The sequence below is a fragment of the Zosterops lateralis genome (genome assembly GCF_965231275.1).
Source record: "Zosterops lateralis genome assembly, chromosome: 1".
NCBI lineage: Eukaryota > Metazoa > Chordata > Aves > Passeriformes > Zosteropidae > Zosterops > Zosterops lateralis.
The window spans coordinates 116,420,785-116,445,209 of record NC_139762.1 but is presented as its reverse complement, the minus strand read 5'-3'; the positions used below and the strand labels follow the sequence as shown (position 1 = coordinate 116,445,209).

Below are 24,425 nucleotides of genomic sequence, written 5' to 3'. Positions count from 1 at the left end.
CTAAGCATCAATTTCTTGAAGTAATTAGTTACTTTTCTATTTAAACTGGATTCAACTTAATCTAAATTAGAACCTTCATCAACCAGAATACATAGAGGCATGACTCAAAATATTTCTCCAGCCACAGTACCAAATTCTTGGGATACTGGCCACTAACAAATCCAGGAGCTTAGATGTGGCTGAAAGTGGACCTATGAACATAGAAAGCCATGGATCTTCTCCATAAATTTGAAGCCTAATTCACTACTCAGAGCCTTGGTAAGAATCTCCCTGCATTGTGTTTAATATTGAAATTCAGGACATTACTGAAGATTTGCATTAAACAGACTTTAAATTTAAAGTCAGCAGTAAAAGTTTACAGGTGGACTGTCACTTTGCCTTAGCGAATACAGCCAGTATGCAGCTGGCACTGGTAGGGGTCTTTACTGTCAGTATCACTGACTCCTTCTGGAGCTTCTGGGGACAGTGGACAAAGCTAAACTGTGGTTGGCACAGGCCTAGGAAGCCCAGCTTCTGGGGAGCATGTGTTGATACAGACTGGAAGATCCTCAGGCTATGCTCACCAAGAACTTCAAGCTGGTGTAACCCTGCACTGCAGAAAGACTCCATGCTCTTTTGTCCTTCCTTGGTTGCTTGTTTGCATTTCCCTTCTTCTATCTGCTGCAACAAGCAAAAACACATCAAAGAGCTGACCTACACCTAAATTAACACCAGTAAAGAAAATAGTTGTTTTTAACCTGGATCTGTTCTAGTTTGCCAGTTTACCAAGTGGTTGAACTGGTACCTGTGCTGGTGCAAACAGAGGAACAGCACAGGGACTGAGGGCAGCAGCTGAGCAAAGGGAGTGCTGATTATGCTGGCTTGAGCTATTCAGTGAATTCAGCCTGAGGACAAGGCTAGGCATGAGGCTGAACTGACAAGTTTGGAGCTAGCAACAAGAGAAGTCTTGCAACTCCTCCTTTCCCCTCCCCCTGCACACTGCTGTTCACAAACATGCAGTCCCAATCCCTGCCTTATGCCAACCTTGGCAACCACTGGAACCTCACAGACTGGATTCAGGTCACCGGTTTAGAAAAATTCTCCACTTTTTGCTAGGTTGATTTTCTGACAGCTTAGAAATGGAACTGACATACTGACAGGTCCAGTTAACTCCTGCCAGAAGCGGGGGAGAGGATCTGGGGAAGTGTTCAGTCAGAGAACAGTGGGAACAGGAAGACATGACAGCCACCCCATTCTGCTGATGTTGAGCTGTGAGGTCAGTTACAGACATCTTGTGTTACAGACACCCATCAGACTTCAGGATTTGGCTCAAACTATTCCTACTTCACTGTAAACCCTATGTTAGTGAGGATATAATCACAGATTGCTCAGAGAGGTGGTGATGGGATGAAGAAGTGGGTAATCACAGAACATTCTGAGCTGGAAGGGATCCACAAGACTCATCAAGTCCAGCTCTTAGGTGAATGGCCCCTACAGGGATCAAACCTGTGACCTATGGCGTTATTAGCACCATGCTTTGACCAGCTGGGCTCTAAAGCCTTGAACTTCCCCAGTAATGAGTGTTGGCACCTGTTGTAGCTAGAGCTCCTAAATATATACTTAAAGATAAGTCTGAATATGTGTTCAGTTAAATCAGCATAAAGTACCTTTGCTGGGGAGGTGTTTCTTTCTTTAATTATGAGTTTTCTACCTCCACTTTAAAACAACTTTTGTACAGCCTAAAATGTTCAATTACATTGGAAAAGATATAGAAACAGTCAACATCTGTTGCATTTCATTTGAAAATTAAAACTGAGCTTGCATCATTTAGCAGCAGTGCTGAACCTGAAGGGCAAGAAATTTTATAGTGTTGCACTTCAGACATGAATTTCCCACATAATTTTACAGATGCTTACACTGACTTCTTACGAATAAAATGGAGAGCATGAAGCAGAAAGGTGAGTCATCAATACATGGATGCCCAGTTCTTCAACCATAGATAACAGATAAAAGCACTATTTTTTATATTAATCTATTTTCAATTCATTATAGTCTGATTGTAAACTTAGCTAACATGAGTATAATCTTGGATGCACTTTTTGTTCACTTTTTCTTTTAAGACATGACAAAGAATTACAGGATTCCAGGCTTGACTAGAAAAGATGAAGCTCTTAAAGTATTTGTTTAACGAGTTTTCACCAGCAGACATTTATTTCATTCCTTTGTGAGGAAAAAGAAAGATAACTTTAGCCTCTTAAAATCCATTACTGACAACACGACCAATGTTGTTCCAAAATGTTCCAAATACAGCCATTACCAGGTAAAGACATAATATTCTTACATTCAAAAATGAATGTAGGGGAGGAATAGAGGGTTTTTTCTTGACAGTTTACTTTGAAATTTCTTTTTATTCCTGGATAGATTGAGAACATGGGGAAAAAACAACAGAGAAGCTTCAAGTTACAAGCATCAGAGAGAATTTGCAATAATTTAGGGTCAAATCCCTAATGTAGGCCTTTACAAAATTACATGTAAGTGAGAAGGAGACTTCTTTGGAATGCATGGGTCATAGGACCAAAGAAATTTTTACAATCCTTGCTCCTATCTGCTTAAGAGAAAGATATAGTCAAATATAACTTGGCCATTGCAAATATTTGTTTTAATCGCCATCAATTCTGCTTGTCTGTTGCAAAAAAACCAACAATTTTTACTTTATTTATTTATTGGCATATAGTCTAATTGACTTGTACCATAGTCATAGTTTTGGCAGCACTTTCTCCAGGTTACTTGCTCTTGACAATGTCCAAAATCGCAAAAAATTCACTTAGTAGTCCTAAATTTGCAAAAAGACATGGAGAGCTCTACAGTTTCTACAGAAATACCATCTGGTGTTTTTGAAACCAAGAAAATTCTGCTTTGTAATATGACAGGTTTTATGGCAAAAAGCAAGACAAAAAATATAATAAATGAGACTTACCACAACTATATAGCGAGGCCTAAACTGGATGGTTCCAAACAACCCCAAAATGACAACTATTATTTGTAGGAAATTGCCAAGGATGGGAGCCCACTGGAAACCCAGGAAGTCAAAGATTTGTCTCTCTAATGCTGCCAGCTGTAAGAAAACACATAAACAGAACATCCACTTTTTAATTATGGGTTGGACAAAACACTTGATATTTTCTTATTTGCACCAGGCTTCACCAGCAAGTGAGCAAAGCTATGCAAACCCTGCTATTGCTTCTGAAATATCATCATGTTCCCTCCCTTCCCCATGTCTCTAAGATTTACTCTCAACTAGACTTGACTCTAAGTTCCTCAATCTGTTCCTAAAAGCCCAAAAGGGCAGAGCAGGCCCAGACAAGTGACACATGTGGCCACTGTGATCCCAAGAGTTCCTTAATGCAGGAATTAAGGAAGACTGCTGGGAGCTCCTCACTACCTGGGGCACAGACATAGGTTCAGGGGCTGAAAGGCAGTAGAAAATGTTGGAAGACCTCAGAGCAAACTGTTTCAAAACCAACAGCCAAATGAGCCATCTGTGCTTTTCAAAAGCTGCTACTTTTGTGCAACTACAAATCAGAAAGAAATGGTGGCAGCCTAATAGCTCTCTTCCCACTGTCCTCATGGCATTTTGGGTCTGGATTTGGTTGGGTGTGGAAAAAGAGGAATCTAAGAAGTGTCAAGCTTCATCTTTGTATCAGCATGTGGTTCTTAGATAATTATGCATTTCTGAACATTAGGCAAAAAAGAAAAACAAAAAGCCAGATATAAAATTCTTCTGCAAACACATTTGCTACTCATTTTTGATGATCCAATCCACTGTTCTAAAAACATAGAAAAATCAACTTTCTTAGCAGCATGTTTGCTGGAGTTTAAACTTAGTTCAATATTTTTGCAGCTGCAGCAAGATATTCTTGAGCAGCTAAATACAAATCTTTTGAGAAACAACTGAGTTTCTGTGCTTGTTAGAAGTTATTAACATCTACTTGATTTTACTACATTGTAACAAACCCTAAAATTTACTGAAATATGCACTTATAATATTTATAACTGAGACAGATGGAGCAAGCATGGCTCTGTGAATACCAACCAAAGTATTATCATATGTGGGTATTTCACATAAACCATTTCGTTTTACACATTATGGCCAGATTCAATCTTCACCTGCAAGATGATTCTAGGTGTCATTGAGTGCAGAATCCATTTTTCTGTACAAAACCCCTCCATTACAGCAGACATGAAAACCATATTCTCTATGCTGAGGTTAATAAATATGATAAATCTAAACAATGAAATGAACAAAAGTTGAATCATCAACTTGGCGCAGCTCCTTTGCAATCAGTGAAGTTACACTGACTTTTATCACCTAAACATCTGGCCCAGCATATGTAAATGAAAAATCACACAGTACATAGGTGCCCCAAATCCTTTGTGCAAGATGGTAAATAAAGAGTTTTGAAAGCTCTTTGGCACAGGCAGAACTTAAAGTTTATGGTCTAGCAACAGCATACTGAGAGTCCTGTATCACATAGGAAGGCATTTATGGCATCCATGACCAGAGCCAGAGGCTTTTTCATTCCCATTACAAGTGGAAATCTTCTGGGTCAGCAAAAGAGCAAAAAAATTCACAGACCACCAGTTTTCAGAGACAATGTGTCTTCTTCCTGGAGCCATGACATTAGCAAGCAAGCAGAGGATGGAGCAGTCAAAAATCAAACTAGGATTGGCTTAGTGCCACCTCTGCCCTGATATTCATTGAAACTCTCCTGCAGCTTTGGTCTTCACCTGCACCAATAAACTGTGTCCTATCCCACTCCCAGCACTGAAGGCAGCTGGCTTAGCACTGTCTCCATTAAAGTGTCATTGGCTCTGAAACAGGGCAGCTGTGTGCAAACTATATACTTACCTTCCCGAAACGGCCCTTGGCCATGGGTTTCCCACTCTTTGGGAAGACCACTGGTCACAATAACTCTGGTTAATGTGACAGAAAGCTCTAATGACTCACTAACATCCACAAGGTCACTACGTGGCTACTTCTCCAGGCATGAGAATGTGCTGGTGTTGGGAGCAGAGAGCTTGACCAGAGGAAATTCAGACTGGCAGGTCATGGATGTCATTATGCAGTTTATGTAGCTTTGAAACACCTAGAGCTATCTGAAAGACAAAAGCCTGCAGCACAGATATGAATGAAGCTATTTAGTATTTCTTCCTTCTTAAACTGACCCTTGGGATAAATTTTCAGATCATCATCTTAAATGTCTGAAAAATGTAATAGTGGAACACAAGCAAACACAACCACTGCACTTTGCCATCAGACTCATGCTTAAAGGCTTGGTGTTCAGCTCATGCCTAAAGTGGACCAGATAAAAAGTTCCCTTTCATGTGCATCTCCCTGATATCTGCCAAGCAAGTTCTGAGGACATCCATCAGGCAAGTCTGGGCTCCCAAAAAATGGCTAAGTGGCCACAAACATATTACCAAAGATGAGGGTGCACATGTGCATATTCACCATAGACAGAGTTATACATTAAAAAAAATTATTAATCTTTCCAGGGATTACTGTGGTTAAGGCATCCACCACAAACACAGAGAAGTAAAGTTTAATTTCCTCTCCTGCTGCCTAGTGAGTTATTCATTCCTCTCCTCCCACTTCCTATGCATTAGGATACCAAAGGAAAGAGCTTCTCTTTGAAGCAGTGTCACAGGCAAAAAATAAAAATCTGTATTTCGCGAGTCAAAAAGAGAGCACAAGCAGAAACAGGAGGGTACAGTCTATTGCTTTTGACACTTGTACAAAACTGGGGGAGTTGCTCGTGTTTCTTGCCTACAGGGCATGCTCTTTATTTTATATACAGTGACAGCATGAAACCACTGAAGGAGCCCTGGAAGTAGGATGCCAAGCATACAGTACCATTCCTTCCCCACTAAGAAGTGCTTTAGCCATCAGGCTATGCAGGGAGACCTTCCTGAACAGCTAAGTCTCATTTATTTTGCTCTTGTCACCAACACAGAGTAATCTGTCTCATCCCCAAAGCCCACAGAATACATTAGCAGGGGTGGTGTAGGGGGTATGGGGAATCTAAAGAAAAGGAAAAGGTAGGAGGCATGCCTTTCCTCCTCAAATTGCTACTCTCTTCTAAATTATAATACCTTGCAGGCAAGAGAGGCAGAACTTAAAAACCTAATATTCCATGACCGTGGCAGAGGAAACATATTAAGACCTATTTTCTTTATACCATTAAGACCTATTTTCTTTATACCATGACCAATATGGACTGAATAGAGGAAACGTCTGAGCTCTGCTGCTCTTATGTCTAGTATTCACCCAGCAGAGCCACCAAGAAGCAGTGAAGGCCACAAAGCTTTTAGCTCTGTGCAAATAGTAAAGCAATCCTTAACACAGGCTGTGATTCAGGTAATTGATTTGACAGATTCATCAGAATAAAGGGAAGGAAACAGGACTTCTGCCCATTTATAGGCTGGTTTTGCACACATATGAGGAGCCCATACTGATAATGTTTCCCCAAATCCAAAATCCCTGTGTCCATCAGTGGCCACCAAACTAGCCTAGATTCTGTGAAAGATGGTTTCGCTCAGAGTTACGTGCATGTGAGTACTTCAAAATGTTATACCAAAAACATTTTGATTATAAGGAGGCTGTTTTTCTCAACAAGAATTTTCTTTTTCTCAGCAAGAAATTTTCCCACATGAATTTCTAATTTCATCACCATTTTCAGATTCTTCTGAAAACAGCCTAAAAAACTGAAACCTAAAGGGAAGGGAGAGGTTCCCAAAATTAGCTGGCTCAACTTCTCCCATTGCTAGAAGACTGATAATCAATTTAGTAGGGCAGAGGAGCTCGAGGCTGCAGCTGGGGTATGCTCAATGTGACTGAAGTCCTCTGGGGGCTTACTGTCATACCAGTTCCCCACCAAGTTGGGAGAGGCTGAACCTCCATTACTTGTGGCGACTAAGACAACAAAGTTTGGGACTGTCCATAATAAATTATTGTTTGATATTTTTAAAACTAGTAGCATAGAAGTAGAATGAAAAGTCACCCCTTTCTTGCAAATAAAACAGGAGGGCTTGTTTTGGCAACTTAGATACTAGGTGTATGTTTGTAATGAAACCTCTGTCCAGTTGAGTGAAATATTTTCATAAGAACTTATAAAAATCTATCAAAGTTGATGGGAAATAACATTTTCTTATCATAACAACACTGGGAAAAGGATATATGATATTTCCTATTACTGCTGGCAAGGGAGAGTTTTGTTATTTAGTCATCATCATCACTGAAAATCTTGTAATGCAAAGTGCATGACTCAGGAGACCAGGACTAGGAGTAAAATGCTCCAGTGGGACTGTAGCACTTCACTTAATGAAGTCTTGGTTTTTTACCTTTTTGTTTCACTAAGTCTTCCAAACATTTCCCATTTCCCACTTCCTGCATAAGGAAAAGCACAAGGAAAAGGCACTAAGCTGCAAGATGGGGCTGCAATAAAGTCACTCAGGGTGAACTTTCTCTTCCAGCCATGCTCAAGCCCTTTTATATTAAGAACAGCAAAAACTTCAGGTGAACTAATCTGTTTGAATTTTGAGCTTCTTCACCTAGAGGGATCAACCAGATGTGCAGCACAATTGGAAACTCCAGAAAAGAAAAAATAGTGCAACTGTAGCATTAATGTTTGACAAGTGGCTTAAGGCAAAGGAGTAGCAAAATAAAAGGCAATGCTGCATAGGATCTGCAGAAAGAAGTCAAGATGTTCCTCATCAAAAGAGAAATCAAAAAAACATTTTTGAGAGAAGGCTTCAACAGAGTGCCCTGTGGATTAAACACCTACTCTAAAGGGGTCCTATAAATAGGACTCTTCTCAGGTCCTATTATACTTCAAAATATATATCAGAAGCTGTCTGAGTGATGAGGCACCACAGCAGAGTTACAAAGTCAAGTTTTCAAATACATGTTAAAACTCAATTTTCTCTTCTGTCAGAAACATCAAAGAAAACAGTCAGTTTTATATTTTAATGGAAAAGTTTTTAAATGACATGTTAGTTTGAGATTAATAAATAGAACCAAAGCCATAACAGAAGTCACTGTATCAAGATGAAGAGTTTTCCAAGGTAACAGATGATTTCATACAAGAAAAAACCCAAAAGTGCCCAAAAAAAGGCATAAAAGTGGCATGATATAAACAGAAGATTATAAAATTGTTAAATGTAAAAATAAAAGATTAATGATACAGCTGCAAATTTGTTACCCTATAAATTACTAAATTTAAAAACCTGGGAAGTATAATCTACTCTGCATTTGATATTATAAAGTTGCTTCAATCTGTCATGCAAAACAATCCCTAGAAATTATAGCAACCAGAAAAATATCAGTAGTATATCTAACAAAGTTGCATTTGAGAAATCTAACAAAAATCAAAGAAATATTTAATAATGGGAGAGCTGTAAAACTGTATAGCTTTGAAATCCTTTTTGAAATTAAAACAATTTTGCAAGCTAGGGAAAAAAAAAAAGAGAAAAAATATGACTTCACAAATGGACACTTACTGTTACAAATGGACTCAGCTTTCAAAAATTAAAATAGTATCCAAAAATGGTGAATCAAAAAATTATAGTTCATAGTATTCATTTTCTAAATTCAGTTCAGGAATTATCTGTAGCATTTGAATTATGCATGTAAAGACTCAGAGTTGGCTGATATTGCTAGTACTTATCACAGGAGAAGTTCCAGGGCACAGTGCATCATCGGTACTAACTGCTGCTCCTAAGGATAAAGATATTTTCCTCAAAATTCTCATCTTCATCTTGCGATCATAAATTTAACCTGTGGCTTCAGGAAAAGTTTTGGACATGATGAATCTCTGAGGATTGTTGGTCTTTTTATCATTACCACTGCTTCCATGTGGTGTGCTGAATTACAGTTTAGTCCACACTGGCAGATTCAGCTGTTAAAAACTGAAGTGGTTCCCCAGCCTCCTCCAATGAAACTCCACCTGGAGCTTTAAGTGCCCTCTGTTCTGAAGCCCCAGGGTATCTTTGCTAAGCTCAGCAGTGCCATCACCTTTTCCTCACAACCTGTCCTCCTATCCCATTCCACTCCATCCCACCCTATTCCATGACCTCTCCTCTCCTTTCTTTGTGCCCAAGTTGGTGGCCACTCCCAAAAAACTACACACCAGCACAAGGCAGAGGGCAATGGCGAGGCAGGAGAGGAGCAGTGGCAACCTCCCACACCACCTTGCAGCCTGAGCATTTGGCTGGAATACACAAGACATTGCATCAAGGTCACTCTTAGCCACATCTGACTTAAAGTCTGTCTTCACATTCCAGGGTTCTTAGGTGTGTATTTATTTTTCCTTGACAGATGTTCCACTGAGAAAACATTTTTGTAAAACCTTGGGGCAAAGGCTCCACGTTCACATTTGGAAAATATGCACTTTCTAATTTAAGGGGAAAAGACATCAAAAAGCTGCCAAGCTGCTCTGGGTAAAACCTCAGAATTGGAGAGTAAAAGATTGACTTACCACATGCTAAACCCCAGGATTTCTATCAGGAAATTAACAGGTGATGAAAGAAGAAGGTAAAAATAAATAAGTAAATAAATAAGCTGCATCAAAGACCAATGGTAATGAATAAACCACTTTTTATACAAATTTTATACTCCTGCTGTGATTTCTGAATTTTACTGACAGGCTTGACTTCAATAAAAAGGAAGATAAGATTTAGCACCAGAGAAATGCCAGGGTTTTAATGCAGGGGAGAGCATTGAAACCTGAAGAGGAAGAGAGGTGTCAGATAATCACTCTTAGCTGAAGAATCCTACTTAGCAAGTTAGTGTTCCTAAGCTAAATATTACAGCCTCCTTATCTGTAACTTACCATCATTCAATAGAAGCTTCATTACCAGTCAGCGTCACAATTAATTGTTTAACTTTGACTTAGATCACTACTTCACAGCTTTAGTGACAGTTAAAGGAATCATCTAACCACAGAAGACACTCTCATTAGATTTTTAATGATCTGCATTCACTTGTCCAGGTGAAATACTAGCTTTTGGGTGATTTAAAGATGGTAATCCCTTATAGCAGCTCGCTAAGTATATTTATAAGACTATGTGTCATGGAGGTTATTGAATGTCAGGAAAGATTCTGAATAAATCACAAATATTTATAGTAAGTTCAGTTTAATGGACCAAAAGAGAAACTTAGCTTTCTGACAAGTAATTGTCAGAGAAGAAAAAAACACCTGATGACAAAAAGTGCCGTTGCAGTCTTGGTCAGACAGATAGGTAATTGGCTGTTACTTGAGCGATTTTAAATAAAATATAAAGTAAAAGGAATATATGTGCTGAAGGAGCTTGATAAAAGAGCAATAGTCAAGATTAGTGAAGGCCAAAGCACAAAAACAAAGAAAAGAAAGACAGGTTCAATAAGAAATATGTTGTGTTTTTAAGACAGCCTGTGCTGTTTTTCACCAGTGAATGTTATTCTTATTCAGCTGTTCAACTCATATGGAAAATACTCAGAACTAAGTAAAGGTTTTCCCACCATTCTGCTAACTGCTTTGGTCAATGAGCTCAGTGGAGGGTGATGGTAGTGACAGCACATAATATCGCTGAAGACATGGTATTTTAACAAAACAGAAAAAAAATTCTGAGGAGAAAAAAAGTTTCACTCCTCAATACTTTACCAGTTTTTCTTTGATAAATGTTTAATAAAAAGACAGGTAAGGAGAGAGCAGTATATGTTCAATGATTTTTGAAAGCCAGTACACTGCTCTAACAACTCAGAACCAAAGATGTTGTTAAATGAATGGTAATAAAGTTGATCTCACCAGGTAATTTGGACCCTGGTATAAAAAAGAGAGCTGGTAAATGCTAGATCTTTAAAATCTATAAACGTAATTAGAGGGTGCTGAAAAGATTATTTTCTCCACATTTTAACAAATATATACATATATTAGCATTATCAGACAAACACAAAACAAAGGTAGTTCTTTAGAGAAAACTGTTTTTCTAATCATGTGCACTACAGAAGTCTTGCAATTACACTGGTGATGTGCAGAAAGATTTTGAGTGATAGATTTGATGTGATGTTGTTATGTATTTCACCAAACTGAGCCCAACCCTCTAGTTTTGTCTCTGACAAAGCTGACATGAACTCAAAAGAAGCCATGACTGCATCAAGGCTGCAGGATTTGGCTCAGAAAGGCAACAGCAAATTATTTAAGAACCTCCTCAACATGAGAAAAAGAGTTTGTGAATATTTATTCTGCAGGGTCACTTGACTGCAGTGATATAAAAGGTGGCACCAAATAGTTCCAGTTCCCAGCACACTATGGGTGCCAGGGTGATATACGTGAGGCTGATGGCTACATCTGTACCAAACAGACCCCATAAAAATGCAGTTACAGTCTATGGGTAGCCATGCTACGGAAGAAGCCAGCTATTGTAATAAAACCCCATAGCGCCAACTCGTTACAGCACAGTGATTTAAGATTGAATTTCAACCCTCCAGTGAAGTTGTAACTGATCCCAAAACACTAAAGTCAAGCCCCTTGGCTGCTTGACCTATAAAATCCTGCAAACAGCTGGAATGAATGTGCTTATAATGGCATTTAATACTCCCTTGGTTGTTTCATTTAAATGCCAGCCCACATACAGCAAAAGACAATGTAAGACATGGTTATAGGTTAAAAATCTTCAAAGATTTCTATCTTACTGTGAATGAAAAAGTCTATGTCAACAGATACAAGAGAGAATTACAATTGACTTCTTAATAATTTATCAAGCTGCATTTGTGGTGGATTTAGTCCAAAAGAAAGTTTTCATCTGCCACACCATTACATATCCCTTCATCTTCAAATACTAAATTCTCGTAATTGTAATGGGGTTTTTTTATTTATTTCCACATTTGAACACATCCAAATCTCTGCACCTCTACAGGCTTCCTCAATGCACAGGTTTAAGACATGGTGAAGTACTTACTGACTAACTAATAAAAGTGAGAATTGGACAGGTTTACTACTTCTTTGAATTCTCAAGGCATAGTAGGCAAGGTAACGTGGTAACAGATAAGGCGGTAATTTGATAACAATGAAGCTGACAGCCCTAGATCCCTCCTAGATCCTGATGACTATGGGATCCAGTCTAAAAAAGAAAAGAGAGAAAAATGAGAGAAAAAGAAAAATCTAGGAACCTATGCTGCAGGATCTGTGCCCAACCCATCTTCATCATGAAGAGTCTGACTGTGAGGGAAGAGATGCTGAGATGGGCACCCAGACTGCAAGGTGAAAGAACAACTGAAATCCCTGTAAGGTAAACAGTATCTAGAGCCTCTAGTAAATGAATGTCATGCTCCATCTTGCCAAAGAACAACCCTCTACTCTTGAAATAAGTCTCTTTTATGACTCTTTAAAGCCCACTAAACCTGTGTTTTAATGCAGGCTCCAAAAGAAGACAGAAATTAAAGCAGATGGAGCTCTTCTTCCATGACTAAGGAAGATACATGTTCAGAGCTCACATGGACCTGAAAAAGTTGGACAGCTAGAAGTCCAAATTTAATGAACTAAAATTGTTTGATATGAGCTTTGGCATAAAATATCAAATGACACAAATTGATTCATGCCAGATCTTGAGAAACATAAGGTTTCCCACAGGGTGGTGCATCTTATGTTTAGTTTTTGGTTCCAAAAAGGCAGTGAATCTTCAATCACCAACTCTCTTCAGGCAAAAGAAAGTATTAAGCCAAGGCAGCCAAGTAATAAAAATCATGCGCTGGCTGTTACTCCTAATTTGAGCCACAGCACAGAGCCTATTTCCACAGCAGGCAGGAGTTCAGATGTCTGCCTGGATAATCTTTCTGGTTTTTTTCCCCAGAAAACTTCTCCCCAGTGCATCTCTCGAATGCCAGCCATGCAAAAATAGAAGACCAAGAGACTGCTAGTATTCGACAGATGCACAAGGGGAAAAAAGCAGTTTAGCACCAGCTCAGAAACCTGACAATGTGTCTAAATAGGTCCCCGCACTGCAGGTCATTCCCTTGCTCTCAAATGCCAATTTCAAGCATAGTAGCAACACTCATGGATGCTTTGACTCTGTCATTGTGTATGATGAGACTGCATTGATGCTGCCATTGCACTGACATGGAGACTCTCTGGTACTGGATCATTTCATGTTGTCATGTAAAATACAGAAATATCCTTCTTTGTTTACAGCAGAGTAAAAACATCCCTCCACCTCCTGAGTTATTTGGCCAGGAAGAAGGGTTGGGTTAGGACTGAATAGCAGCATGACAAATATTTTGACCTCATGTTATTAAGCAATTAATCAATAAAGTTTATTTTATAATAACTTGTAATAGAGGGCTATATGAGCATTTTTGTCTCATTTAAACATGTGAGTTTGTTTTGATTAAAAAGAATGGGAAATCTGAGATTATTCTCAAACATGAAATAATACTGTAGTTAGAGGTGAGTGACAATATGGCCATACCTTGATTTAGATCTCACTCTTTTACAGGTATTCTAAGATCTGGCCATTGTCTTGCAGAAATAAAACTCAAGATTCACATTATTTTCTGTGATTTTGTAGCCTCCTCACATAGAATGGAGAACAAACTTCTCAAAGTGTATATATAACTACATGTATGATTTGCTAGAAAATGGTCAACAGAAACACTCATTCTGAAAAATGTTACAGAGCTACAGGGAAATAAAAGATACCTTTTGGGTCGTTTAAGTTAGATTCTTTGATACCAAAATTAACTCCGCTCTCAACTCCTTTCAAGGAGTTTAATTTCTACATAAACTATCTCGATTTACCTAACCCTTCTGGAATCCCATTCCAAAATGCCATCATTCAAGCAGCACCCATTTCATCTTGAATTCATCTTCCCTGAACATGTGTGGCCAGCACTCTTCTAGATGTGTAGACAAACTCCCACGTGTTCCTTTTCCAAAGGAAAGACATATTTCATTTGGAATCAAATAAGAAGATTCTGACATTGGCTTGTTACAAAAACTGGTAATTCATCATTCATAATAGAGAAGGGTGATTTGAATTTAAAACAAGTATTTAGAAGTAGGGGCGATATGTTTCATTTTAAAATAAGGGTCATTTTAAAACTCAAAGTATACATATAGAAGTGTAAAAGTTCTGTGTATGTTATATATTTAGATCTCTTTCATAAAGTGTTCAAATTGTTTAATCTTAACTTTTTTGCTCTGATTTTAACAGAACTTAATTCGTCTCTCAGTGACTTACTTCCATTTGTCTAGTTATTTCCATTTAATCCTCCAACTTCTGCTCATAGAAGTTGGACTGCAGTGCTTCAAAAAAGTTTGTCTAGCCTTGTCCTTGCAAACCACAGATGAAGTCATTATCACCCTTTACCTTCCCAACTGCTGCCCACTATCCACTAGCCCCACTGCTGGTATCTCAGTATGCACTACAAAAAGATGATAACTAGTGATGTTCAGTGGAGCTGTTCATTTATCTCAGTGGTGGTCTCTCCATTTTCCCATCAGTCAAACCTTCTCCAGCAGCTCTTTTGTCCATTCCCAGGCACAGCCAAGACATACCTGTACCTGTCGTCTCTCAAAAAAGGCTTGGAGCAGAACAAAGAAGTTGAGGAAAGCAGGGGGGCTACCAGAATGTCACAAAAGACACCAATGCTGTTCAAAGGCTAGAGGTAATTATTCCTAATTACCTAGAGATGCTCAGCAAGACTACATAGGCAAGAGTGAAGACAGAGAATCTGAAGTCATGCAGTATAATAGAATCCCATGGTAGCAGATTTCTCCTTTGGTTTTTAGAATACTGATCCCCAAGATCTCCAAAATTCCTCCACTGTTTGTCAGTTTGTGTTAACGTTATGTACGTAATGCTCCTACACAGCTGAGGTAAGAACATAACAGCCTTAATTAGTTGCAAAGTATCACACTTCTGTGTGCTGTGCTTTCCTGAGCTGTAGCACAATGTTTCCTCCAGACTCCTTGGATTGCATAGGTTGATGCTGTGCAAATACCTCCTGGCTATTATCCAGAACTGTGTGAACTTGCCCAGAAAACAACAAGAGATTGGACGGTTTTACAAGAGACCAATGTTTAAGGTAATGCATAGGTCCTACTCAAGCACTGGTAGAGCAAAAATGGTTCATGGAATGGTAAAGGCCAGAGGGCACCTCTGGAGGTTTCCTGGTCCAAGCCCCCTGCTCAACACAGGCCAACCAGGGTTGTTTCCCCATGACCATGTCTAGATGACTGTTGAATATCTCCCAGGGTAGGAACTCCTCTCCGGGAGACTTGCACCAGTGCTCTGTCGCCTTCTCACAGTAAAAGTGTTTCCTTTTTCAGAGCCTTTCAGTATATGACTTCTAATGAATTCATCAGGTGTGCTACGACTGTCTCTGTGGAAAAGGGGAAACTTTTAGAAAATACAACAAACTCCAAGACATGTTTCTGTCTTCAAAACATGCTGGTTGCATTGCTGTGGCAGATCTGATATAACTAAACCAGCATCTAATTTATAAACTTGAGCAAGTTAGTTTTCATAAGGAGAACAAAAGGAGATGGTGCTAAGTAAGAATCTAAGACAAGTTAAAAAACTCAGAACCTCTCATCAGTTACCCCAATGAATCCAATAGGGTTCTTTAGGAACACATGAGCTACAGGATGACATCAATGATTGAATGGTAATTGTGCTAAATGGTAGAACATTCAAAATTCACCCTCAGCTCTACAGAATAAAAGAAGATCTTTATACCCTGTCTGGACCTTCACAGAACTATGCAATTTCCTCTACTGAATCATGATGTTAGCTAAAGTAAAATGAATGTCAGATGAATCAGAATCTTGTCAGAAATACTTGCAGTAAAGAAAATTGTAAAACCAACCAATCAATTGATAAATGAATAAACACAAAATATGAATCAAAAAACAAACATTCTCAAGCATCTGTAGAAAGAAGGTAGTCTTGCTGGCTCCATGGCTGAAAAAAATTACACTTGGGAAAAGCAGTTGCGGCCAGAAATCTCCAACATTTCCTACCATGACTATTGGGACCACAGGCCACAGTAACACTTTTGGAAAATATAATCTAGAGATACTTATTATGGAACTAATGAAGTTCATATTACTGACAGCAAAATCAGTTGGAACACTCAGATTCCATGTCTCCTCTGTGATCAGGCCATTAAACATGCCTGAGGACATTTCCTTTGCCTGCTTTTCAGCAAAAGCCACAAAATATATGCATGTACTTTGCAGTGCCAGAATATATTCTCACCTGCCCAATATGCACAAGGCTGGAAAACATATCTCTACCAAATTTGACTTCACTAAATTCTATCTACTTTAAGACTTTCAAGAAGTTGTACTATTTATATGATGGCAGATTTTTGTCTACTGTTTCCCCATAGAAGTAGAGTTGTGGTCTTGAAATTTCAGTAGTATGGCTTAATTTCAAGATACAGGGAAAAAAAAAAAGGAAATTATTCAGAATACTCCAAAATCTTATTTGAGCACAAGTACTACCAAAAGTGAGAAATTATGCTGACCAAAACTATGACTATCAAATTGATATGTTTCACCTTTGGTATAATATTTGTCTGAAGGTCTTACTGCTGTGAAAGTCATTCTCAAAAGTTAGTGAAAAAAATCTTTAACAGATAGAGTGGATAAAATGTTACTTGCCTTCTTCCCTTACTCACATTTTATCTACCCAAAAATAGATGGATTAGTACAAAATGTGAAGGGAAGCCTTTAAACCCAGGGAAAAAATCCTGCTGCAGACCTTTTGCCTCATTTAATTTTACTGTGCAAGTTCAGAAAGGGAAGACTGTGGAAAGAAAATGTAATGCTAGGTGTCTTTGTGAATACCAGTAACCACATTAGGCTGTCATAGACTTATACATCCAGTAGATTTCAGTCACTCTCAACTTATTCATTCCAGCTTCATCTCTCTGGAGAGAGACACCTGCTTTCAGCAGGGCTAAGCAATCAGTCTGTGACAGGAAGTTTTCAGACCCCAGGGAAGGTGTGCTGTAATCTCTTTTTTTATCATTGCCAGAATAGGCATAAAGACAAGGTGAGCCTGCCTTATCTGATGCCATGGCAAGAACTGATAAACATTCATTATTATCTTGCAGGAGCTCTGGAAAATCCACTGTCAGAAAAGAAACCTCTTTAACCCAGCAATTCAGCAGATGGGAGTTATATGGAGGAAGCTGATACAATGAAAACCTACCATGTTTCTCCATGGGAGGCAAGTCCCCCATATGTCTCCTTTGTGTCCCCTCTTTTGTAACTTCAGAGCTGGAGAGGCAGCAAACATGTTTATTCCTGCTTCTGCATTAGATGTCACACCTCTCATTTTGTCCTGCCCTAATGCTACTTTTGCATATTCACACACCTCCCTAGGGATATGTTGCCCTCTAAATCCACAGGTCTCCCTTTCACTTCTTTAGGACCAACTGTGCGGATCCAACAAACTCTTCTGTAAACTCTTAATCACAATGACTGTTTCATTTTTGTATGACCCAGGGTATATCCCATCATCTAATGTACTAAGTATTTCTAATGGATTCCTAGAGTTTGGAGTAAACCATATATACATTAAAGTGTTGGTGGATTTATGTTTGTCAAACAAAATGGACAGCAAATATATTGCATAAGTTATGTTTTGATACTTAAAGGTCAACAAGGTGACAGTTTATTTGTTCAGAAATATACCACAACATGGCCACTTTGACCATTAAATTTAAACCTTACAGATCTTTTATTCCTGGCCCTAATAAGAGTTGATGTCTAGATGTTCTGCTCTAGGGTTACTTTGGAGACAAACAGCAATGATAAATTTTAATGACATGCCTCTACTTTCACTGAAGAACCAAAGTGAACCACAGGAAAGATGCAGTTTATATTGTTTTTTGTGCCCTTTGCACTCTGTCATCTGTACATCCTTTATCCCCTATAAAAGGAATATGGGGAACAAGATGCTGTTTCATGCTTAAGAGTCAGCTGCATAGTATGCTAGGAAGGGATAAAATATTTCTTACTGCAATTCTTTGGTAAAATTAATAAAATTAAGAAGCAATAACCCTTTTTGATTGAAAATGGGCAATATATTAACACTGACACTCTCTGACTGTCAAAATCCCCCCCAAAGTCCCTGTATGTTTCTTGCACACTTTCCCTAAAAATCTGAGCACCGTTACAGACAGGAAAATGAATTACTTAAGTATTTGCTCTGATTCAGTGTGACTACACTCATGTTCTTGAATGCTCTTGAATTCCCAGGAGTAGTTCATTGCAATTTCTTACTACTTCCAAGGCTATTGCAACTCAATGAGATGAATAAAATATCAATTTTTATCTCTGTAACTACTTTCAAAATACAGTGAGACACTATCATCCCTACTTTCATTCTCTGCTATAGATTCATCAGATTTCCTTCATTATAATGTATTCTACAAAAGTGAGGAAACTGCTGCTCCAACTGAAAAACTGCTTATATTCAGATGAGGACATGGAAGCATGCAAAATATTTATACAGTAAATAGGTAATTTCCTCTACACAAAAAATGACAAGGACAAAACCCAAATTCACTTTCTCAAATGTAATTCAACTTTCTCATGGATTACTTGCTCATGGTGGTTGATTTCTAGATCCACTCTTAAAAATATCTTGCACACAAGTAGCCCCAGGAGGCTTTTGATTTTCAAGGACTTCTACTTACTCTCATACTCAACCTCTCTATTTCCCCTACCACTGGTAGACAATAAATACTTATCAACCTCTTTGATGCTGTAAAAACATAGCTCTAAGATGCTGCAACACAGTTTGCACTTGTGGTTTCAAGCTTCTGTCTTGGAAAAGAAGAAAACCGACTAAAAGAGCAGTTGCAGTTGTGCACCACAGGCACACCACAGAAATCACAGAGTAGCCTGCTATTCTCTTCTCCCTTTGATAGTATGGCTGTATCCTGTGTTTTAGTTCAATCTACATTTGCACAGCCTTTTACTAGGGTTTCTAAGTTTTTAACATAATACACACAATGCACAGTACAATAACTGTTAGCTGTATTGTCTATTCTGCAGTGAACACCTGCTTAACCAGGTAAGATACACATCTTCTTTCCATTTTTCTCCAGAGTCAAAGCAAATCCATGTCTTAAAAGAGAAAAATAAATAAGAATGATAGGACAGGGATAATGTACAAGGCACATACATTCTCAGGTACGCCATTAATCTTATCTCCATTTTGACTATCTAATGATCCAACTTCTGGTATATTTTCTCTAATCTTAAATTTAGGACCTTACTCCTGATACACAGTATATAAAGTGCCTTGCGGTTTAAAAAATGTGTGTGTTCTGATAAGTACTTTGTACTGCCCACATAAAAGAACTGAATCCAGAGCTATAAAAATGTCTCCAAGCTCAACTGTAAATTAAAGCTATCACTTCATATTGAAAGCCTGGAGATGCTACAGGAATACACAAGGAACCATTACCTTTCCATCTTCTTTTTCTCTTCACATACTATGTTCCTGTCTTATTGCAAGCATTTCTTTGGGAATAAAGATTTTCCAGTTTGTTTTTAGTGAGGATTTATTCTCATTTCACAAACACAGGATTGCACCATGGGGCCAGGACTTCAATCATAAATCAGTGAGAAATGCTGAGTCTATCTACTGGGAATACAAAATCATGACTGTGATTTTTTTTTTTTTTACTGTTTCCAAAGTTTATATAGCTAGATTATGTTGTTGCATTAAATTTTCATCCACGTTCAGTGTTCATTTCCTTTTTTCCTATGGTATTAGAAGTTACTGTTTTGTATTCCTCATCCTAAATTTGTAAGAAGCCAGTGAAATAAAAACATGTAATTTATCCCAAAATGTTTCACTGAAGTCATTCAATCAAGTCTTTGAAAGAGCTGCATGTGGAACAGAGTTCTTTGATTTCTCTTTCTAAGCATTCCCTTCAATATGTCCCAACGTATCCAAACCCTTTTTTAATTATTAAGGAACAGCCTTGTAGTTAAAACAAAGGAGACACTTACAAAAAGCTCCTGCTCTTCTCCCCGTAAAGCAGTGTATAATTTAAGAAAGCTGACATCAGACATGAAGCCAAGTCATGTGTGTTCTTGCATATATTTATATGTGTGCGTGCGTAATTAATTCAGTTTCCCTAACTCTTTGGATAAACAAGCAATTACATAGAATTCATTCTGAAAGTCTGGTGAAACCACACATGCAATTTATCTAGATAAAAAATAGTTACCTTTTCTGAATAAAAAAACCTGCAAGTGTTATAAGTATGAACATTATAATAGCATAATCATAATGTAATTTAACCCAAAAGCTCTTCCCTCAGAAAAAGTACTAGGTTCAGTAGAGGATGCACTCATTGAGGAGGGCAGGATTGTGTCTGATGTCCTCACAGCAGCGCCCATGCCTGCAGAACCACCCAGAATAATCACCATGGTCCCCACACCAACACTGGATCCAGTCATCTGCTGTGAGGCCCCTATTCCAGGGGAAAGAACAGCCTTGTGACTTATGTCCATCAAGCACTAGGACAAACTCATGTCAGTTGGTGCCCCATGGAATCCACATCCTGGAGATGGCCACAACAACAGAATATGGAAAAGCTATGGGCAGGAGGTGGGGACCAGGTATTCAGGGAGCCCTTTCTTACTACAGCTACTTGCACCTCCAAGTAATTTCATACAGCTGCAGTCAGCTCTGCCATCAGGGCTTTTTGGCCCTGAATGACAAAGTTATTGCAAAGACTGAATTCTTACATCAAATACAACTCTTGAGGTATTTTCTAAATTTACTTGTTCAATATATTTTTTCTTGCCTTTTTAAATTTCATATTAACTTGCTTTCAGAAACATTGTCAAATTACCTCCTAATGGGTAAAGTCTAACACTGCCTGACTAAGACTTAAACTCCTGAATTTGAAATTAAAGAGTATTTTGAAATCAACAAAGTTTATGCACTGTATGTATTCTAAAGTAAAAGATGACCTTTCAATGATTAAATTAGTGTACAGCATTAATATACTAGAAGTAATTATTTTCAAAGAACTTAATGTCGAAGTTCTTTTCCAAGTTCTTCTTCCGTCTTAAGAACTTAAATATCCACTTTGATGTAAGGAAATATTTACTAAACTTGGAAAGTCTGCTTCTTTAGATACAGTGGCAACTTGAGATAAGGCAGTTACTCAAAACTGCCACATAAACTTTTCCTCAAAGATGCTTTCGTTGACTGACCAAAAGCACTGTAATTAGCCTCATACTACAAGATTAAGTCCTTCTTGGATGAAAGCACGTCAGACATAGTAAGTAGAGTTCTTTTCCCAAGATATGATAAATCCATTTTAAAAGCCACTGCAATAAAGTCCTTTTTTCTTAGTAGATATGTGAAGGTATCAGGTCATCAAATCATGCTAGTTTTTTAAAAAGATTCAAAAAATAACTGAGCAATCATGATATAACAGTTATAGAATTCTAAATACTTTGGAGGTTCAAGGCTTTTTGAAGACAAGAACACTAGAGTTTCAATATTTATCTTTGTTATTTGCTACTTCCTTACCCTTCCATTCCTGTAAATCTTATAAATTATTATATTACATAATGCTATAAATATTATTATTCTATTGGTCATTGAAATCTTTAGCATCAAAGGACCCAAAGCACTTATACAACCATTAGGAATTTAGCCTTTAAAGACAATATTTAAACACAATATTTTTAACAGAAATCTCTGAGGAAGTGGTTACATTTGGAAGAGTAATGTATTATTAGTGCATTTGAGGAATGCCATATAATTTCCACAACACTTTTATTGCTTGATTGAAAATTCATAAGGTGCCCAATTAAGAATATTGCTAAGCAGTGAATATAAGTAATATAAATAATTTCCTTAAGCTTCCTTCTAAATTATTGTTATCCAAATTATCTCTCTTCAAGAACTTCTTTGGTGTTCCAAAAAATGGTGAAAATGAAGATCAGATCCTGAGAGAATTCCTCACCTACCTAAAACCTCTGAATGATAAATGCTCTTTCCAAAATGTCTATCATTTTAGTATTTAGTACTAGGCATTCTTTTAAATTATCACAGGATCAAAAAAGGTTTTATCATCATTATCTTTTCAAACACCTCTATCATTTACTTTTTTCATTTTTTCCAAAAATGGAGCAGAAATACTAAGATCACTTTTGTAATTTATACATTTTAAGCAATTTGACTATTCTATCATTGCTCAAGAGGTCTGTCTGCATCACTGTTAAGATCCTTTTTACTCCAAACACATTAATACTTAGTTTTATGCTTAATTTCCATCGCCACAGTTTTCTTCAGTGCCCTCTTTTGATGATTTCAGCAATTTTCTGACACAGATACATATTTTTCTGCAACATGCTGCAATGTGTATTGATCTTTTCCTGATGTACTTTCATTTTCCTTTTTATGTATGTTTAAATGCTACTATTGGTTACAATACATTTAATATTTTTTGTGTTAACATAAAGCTAAGTGGGTTATTTCTTGAAACTGACCTGCATTTCTTGAGTTTTAAGGGAAAAGAAAAGGAAGACAAATGTTTTCCCAAGGGCTAAGATGTACATTCTGTGGTTAGACAAAAGCCCAATAAGTTGTATAATGTGACCACTGTGAGGCCATTTGGGTTTTTATACGTTGTACATTTATTAAACAAAGGAAGGGAAACTGAAAACTTTCAGTCATTTCTAGGTATAGGGTCTTGGTCATGGTAGCATATCATAAACTTAGATCTCTAGAAGTTATTACAGAAATGACAAATACTTGTAGAATTGCTAAAATCTATTCTGCCCTGTAATTATATAAAAAGAACTGCACAGGCAATCTACTAGAACATTACAGAGAGATCATGCTTTGGCCTTTCCTCATTACGATCCTGCTGCATTTCTTAAGCTAAGCAAACTAAGGAGATGTACTGGAAAAAAGCCCTTCTTATATGAAGCCATTGCTCCCTCTTTCCTTTTCAGGCAATTTCCTTTATTTCTATATTAATGAAATGGCTACAGCAGGATACCAGTCAGTAATCAATGATGAAACAAGCTCTTGGTTGCCACAAACTGCCTTATACTAGCAATAATTCTGGTCTTATATTTTATTGTGGACCTCATGACAGCCCTAGGGGAACTAAACTACTACAAAATCTCCACTGCTGTGAGTATGTGTGTGCAGAAAAGGGCAGACAGGGTGAATAATAAATAGCTGCTGTTAAAAAAAAAAAAAAATCATATTTAACACTATGAGATGTAAAAGTATAGGTTTCATGGCCTGTATTTTTAAATTTTACTGCTCTGCTTTTTTGCTGCTATTTCCAGGAAAGGCAGTAAAATGTCAGACAATATTTACTAAGCAAGTATCTGAATCACAGTTTAGAAACAGGACAATAAATGAGTTGAAGGAAACACATTACAGTCAAAGGCCTGAATTTCAAGGGAATTATTCTTCACCTGATATGAATTATGGAAAAAATATAGGACCTTAAATTTGGTCTAGTATCTGTAAAAATGCCATATTTAAATAAATTGGCCTTGTCACTATGATATAAGAGAAATCAAAGCTAGCGACGAAACCAAGATAAAACATCTAATCTAGAGACCAAACTTATTGAAAGGTCTGCATCCAGTATCAGCTCATTTTCCATCAGGAAACAGATTAACTTCACTTATTTAAAGGTTAAAACAGAATGTATTTAAGTTAATGGAACATTTGTGTTTGTTTAAAGATATAAACTCCATCAGCAATAAGAAACTTTATGACTCATAATTAGTTGTACTCCTGGATTTCAAACTGAGTAATTGGGGTTAAAGAAAAGCAGATGACACCTCTCTTTCCTAATGCCCTATAGTGAAAATAGGAAAGTTCTATCATCTTGGAAAAATTGCCCAGATGTGATGAGGCCTCAGAACAAGGTCATGTTGAGATGTCAATATCAAGCAAAATGTGCCAAGTCCACTCCCCACTCCATGAAATAAGTGAACACTACTGTCCTTAGCATTATTTCTCATATATTAAAGTAAGTATATGGTGTGATGATGAAGAAAAGGGAAAATAGCTACTGTCCAAGGTCTGTTGGGTGACTGAAGCAACATTTAGTAGCAGTTGACACTTCCGAAATGTTGTAGGTTGCTGAAAATCCTTTTCCCTTCTCCAAAATTGCACATACTAACTTTGGAACGTCTGTAATTCCCACATAAAAACACTTCTATCAATAAATTTTAATACTACAAACACTTATTACTAGAATTTATAGCATACTTCTCAGCACACCACAATTCATTACAACTAACTCTTATTTGTCAACTTACAGAATTACAAATCTGATACTGGTTGAAATGAATATGAGAATATTCATCTGTTTCCTACAATGG

General features: G+C 37.6%; 1 protein-coding gene across 2 annotated transcripts in view; it reads right to left on the bottom strand.

Annotated features, from left to right (window-relative positions):
* The window catches only part of NKAIN3 (sodium/potassium transporting ATPase interacting 3), a gene marked incomplete at its 5' end in the record, with an annotated part of 339,113 nt that overhangs the window by 171,506 nt on the left and 143,182 nt on the right, over positions 1 to 24,425 (bottom strand). For both annotated transcript variants that reach the window (XM_083864367.1, XM_083864368.1), the window contains one exon: positions 2,957 to 3,094. In XM_083864367.1, coding sequence (XP_083720493.1) covers positions 2,957 to 3,094 — 138 coding nt within the window. The remainder of the gene's footprint in view (positions 1 to 2,956; positions 3,095 to 24,425) is intronic.